Raw genomic sequence first — 3,917 nt, 5'->3', positions numbered from 1 at the left:
ATTTTTAAAATTATGCAAACTTTATTGATATTTATAATTGCTAAAGTTAACATATGCAAATTAATAATTGCATATAAAAGTAAATATAAAACTTCAAATTTACTCATAGTGTTATTTCTGTTTGTGTGACAATTAATTGTAAAATTTTAGGCATAAATTTATGAGTTAAATAATGGAAATATTTAATATCATCGAAATACTATTGACTTTTGTGATTCTACCGCTGGTTACTCTCATAGCAACATTAATTTCTTGTGGAAATTCACGACCAAAACAACAAGTAATCATTTTTTTTTTCTTCCTAAAATAAGATAAAAAAATATAATTTAATAAAATTATTGATTAACTATTTTTACTTATAGATGATATTATCAGCAATTTAAGTTGGAAAATTTCGAACAAATAAATTTTTTTTTTAAAATTTTAATCTGATATTAATATTGGCTTCTTTCTTTTTTTTTTTTAATTTGCAATTGTAAAATTTTAGGTAAGAATGACAAATAATTCCCAGCATGGATCTATGAAAATGGGACAGTATGAAAGATTTGGAAATTATAAGATCGGAAATCAAATCGGTTCTAAACGATCAGCAAAAACGGAAAAAACACGCAGCACGAGATCACGATCGATTGAATCAAATTCTAAATCACGCAGACAGAGAAGTCTTCCATTAAAGGCAAATTCACATTAAAGTCATTTCACTATTTCATCAAATGTTTGTAATTTAAATTTTAGTGAAAATTGAAATTTAAAAAATTTAATTTCAGCAAAGTCATCGTGCTAAACCATTAACATCAAATGGAATTAGTGCTGAGGTAAGATAATTAATTATCATTATCACTCGGATTATTATCATTCACTCTTTATTTATCCATGAGAAATGAATTAGTAATTCAATAATGCACACTTAAAATTCAATATTTCTTAAAATTAAACTTATCTGTATAATTTTATAGAAGTATAAAATACATAATAATCATCATTAATATTGATATTTAAAGAATTAAGAAGAAATCTACCAGTATTTTTTAAATAAATTTATACCAAATGATTAAACAAATTAATTTAAGTTATTCAGCACAATTAAATTTCATATATTCTTGATTATACTATAATCTATTTTAATTAAATTACAAAGCTATCCAAAAGCAATTGTTGAACAGGAATTAAATAATTAATCAGTCCATTTAGCATCATTTTCGAGATTAATTATACTTTTAGAAATCATCGAAAAGAAGCAAGAAATTAGAAGGTAAATTATTTCATCAATTCCCTACAAAAAAAATAAAAAAAAAAAAAAATTCTTTAAACAAATAGTTTTTAAATAATTGATAGATGACTTAATTAGCAATAATTTAATCCTAGAAAATTCATCGTTAATTTGCAAATTAAAAAAAAAAAAGATATTCATAAAAATTAGTGATGATTTTTGAAATTTAAAAAAAAAAAAATGAAAATATTAAAATTGTTTAGACGAGCAACGTGATCTAAAAATGGAACCGATCGAGTTACGTTGGAATACAACCGGTGGTGTTCAAAAAGTCTTCATTTCAAATCCGACCGATATACGTCGAGCAATTAAGGTTATATCTTTATTACATAAGCAATTTTATACTTTTCTCTTTCTATTTTTTTTTTTTTAACATTTCAAAAACTAAAAAAAATTCAAATTTATTTATTTGTTATTTAATACAAAAAACTTTTGAATTTTTTTTTTCATTTTAAAATTCTTTTATTATTTTATTTTCATTTTTATTATTTTATTGTTTTATTTTTATTTTTATTCAGTTCTATTATTTCATTTTTTTTATTTTTTTATATTTGTTTATTAACTTCTTAATTCAGTTGTTTGTTTAATTTTAAATTAATCATAACAAAAAATTTTATTATTAGAAAAGAGGGAATTCTGCTTGTGTGAAATTTTAGGTGAAATGTTCCGATAGTAAATTATATCGTGTAAATCCTGTTTATTCCTTCATTGAACCAGGACAAGTATTAGCTATTGACATTTTGCGCCAAAATGGTGGCGCTAAAGTGGATAAAATGGTTTTCCTTGCTGCTACGGTATCTTTTGAATAATTTCTGAATAATATCTGGGTAAATTAACTAAAAAAAAAAGAATAGAAAAAAGTTTATATTTCAACTTTTCAAAGAATTAAATATGTTTTTTATATCACTTGGTACTTTTTCCTAAATTGCTCCTACTTATTTCAGGTATTTAAATATACAAATATATTTCAGGCAAAGAAACAAGATCAGAATCCACGGGCAATATTTCAAGATAGCTTACCCAAACCAATGATGGTTTTACCACTAATTGCAACCAGCAATAATGCATAATAATTTTAGCACTTATAATCTGCTATAAATGACAGCAATTTCTAGAAAAAGCAAGAAATTTCCAAAATTTCTTCTCAATACAATGAAATTAAAGTAATTTCATTGAAATACTTGAAAAGAGCTATATGAAATGAATAAACTTTCAGTCTCATTTTATCTTCTTACTAATCAACTAATTATTATAATAAATAATAAATTGAAATACTTGAAAAGAGCTATATGAAATGAATAAACTTTCAGTCTCATTTTATCTTCTTACTAATCAACTAATTATTATAATAAATAATAAATTGAAATACTTGAAAAGAGCTATATGAAATGAATAAACTTTCAGTCTCATTTTATCTTCTTACTAATCAACTAATTATTATAATAAATAATAAATTGAAATACTTGAAAAGAGCTATATGAAATGAATAAACTTTCAGTCTCATTTTATCTTCTTACTAATCAACTAATTATTATAATAAATAATAAATTGAAATACTTGAAAAGAGCTATATGAAATGAATAAACTTTCAGTCTCATTTTATCTTCTTACTAATCAACTAATTATTATAATAAATAATAAATTGAAATACTTGAAAAGAGCTATATGAAATGAATAAACTTTCAGTCTCATTTTATCTTCTTACTAATCAACTAATTATTATAATAAATAATAAATTGAAATACTTGAAAAGAGCTATATGAAATGAATAAACTTTCAGTCTCCTTTTATTCTTCTTCCTAATTAACTAATTACTACAATAATAAATTCAAACAATGCTTGCCATATTTAGCTAACAAATTTTATTTGCTTTGATAAAAAAAAAAAAAAAAAAAAAAAAAAAAAAGCAATCCTAATAATTTATAATCGTCCTGTAATGGTCACTTCCTTGCCTTTTCCTTATCATTATTTGGCTATCCAATTGGCTACTCATTACTGACCACTACACTCAAACTAATTTATGTTTTCAATTATTTATGTTTATCAATAAACATTGTTAAAAAAGAAAAAAGAAATTGAATAAAATACATTGTTCGATAATTTGTTTGTAAGAAAAAAAAAGATAATTAACAAAAAATAATTACCACATGCATATAAAATATTGTTAATCATAATATCAAAAAAAAAAAAAAACAAATGAAATTAAAATGCGATGAATGTAAAAGAGTAAATTTTCTTTTTTTTTTTTTTTTAATTAATATTTTTAATTAAATTTTCAATTAATAGTGCTTCTAGTGTAATATTTCTAATTAAATTTTTAATTTAATTTTATAGATATAGTAAAAAAGATCTTTGAATTTTTTTTTTCTTCTTGAATCAGTCAGTAATTTTTGATAATATCATACGAAAAGAGTAACGTGATTTGGTGTGGAAAAAATTGATAAAAATAAAAATGAAATTACAATTTATTGATTTATGTTAAATTTTAATAAAATCAACAAAAAAAAAATTTTTTACTAAAATAAATTAAAAAAAAAAAAAAGATTGTATAAATAGCAAAAAATGAAATGCAAAGCTCATTGCATTTATTCATATTGCATTGTACAGCGGTGATTAGTGATTGTTACATACTTCAATAATTAATTCT

At 21.7% G+C, this 3,917-nt stretch overlaps 1 protein-coding gene across 1 annotated transcript; it reads left to right on the top strand.

Annotated features, from left to right (window-relative positions):
• Nucleotides 1-172: 172 nt before the first annotated feature.
• Nucleotides 173-2,340, top strand: Bm4017 (Uncharacterized protein; the record flags this gene model as incomplete). The annotated part of the gene is made up of 7 exons (XM_043082506.1): nt 173-280; nt 488-676; nt 768-815; nt 1,222-1,252; nt 1,474-1,583; nt 1,927-2,064; nt 2,242-2,340. 7 exons carry the CDS (start codon nt 173-175, stop codon nt 2,338-2,340), a joined length of 723 nt encoding a protein of 240 aa, XP_042938440.1.
• Between the last annotated feature and the right edge of the window lie 1,577 nt (nt 2,341-3,917).

This window comes from Brugia malayi, assembly GCF_000002995.4.
Source record: "Brugia malayi strain FR3 genome assembly, contig: Bm_v4_Chr4_scaffold_001, whole genome shotgun sequence".
NCBI classification, from domain to species: Eukaryota; Metazoa; Nematoda; class Chromadorea; order Rhabditida; family Onchocercidae; genus Brugia; species Brugia malayi.
The sequence above is the reverse complement of the archived record's forward strand: the minus strand, read 5'-3'. Positions and strand labels throughout refer to the sequence as shown.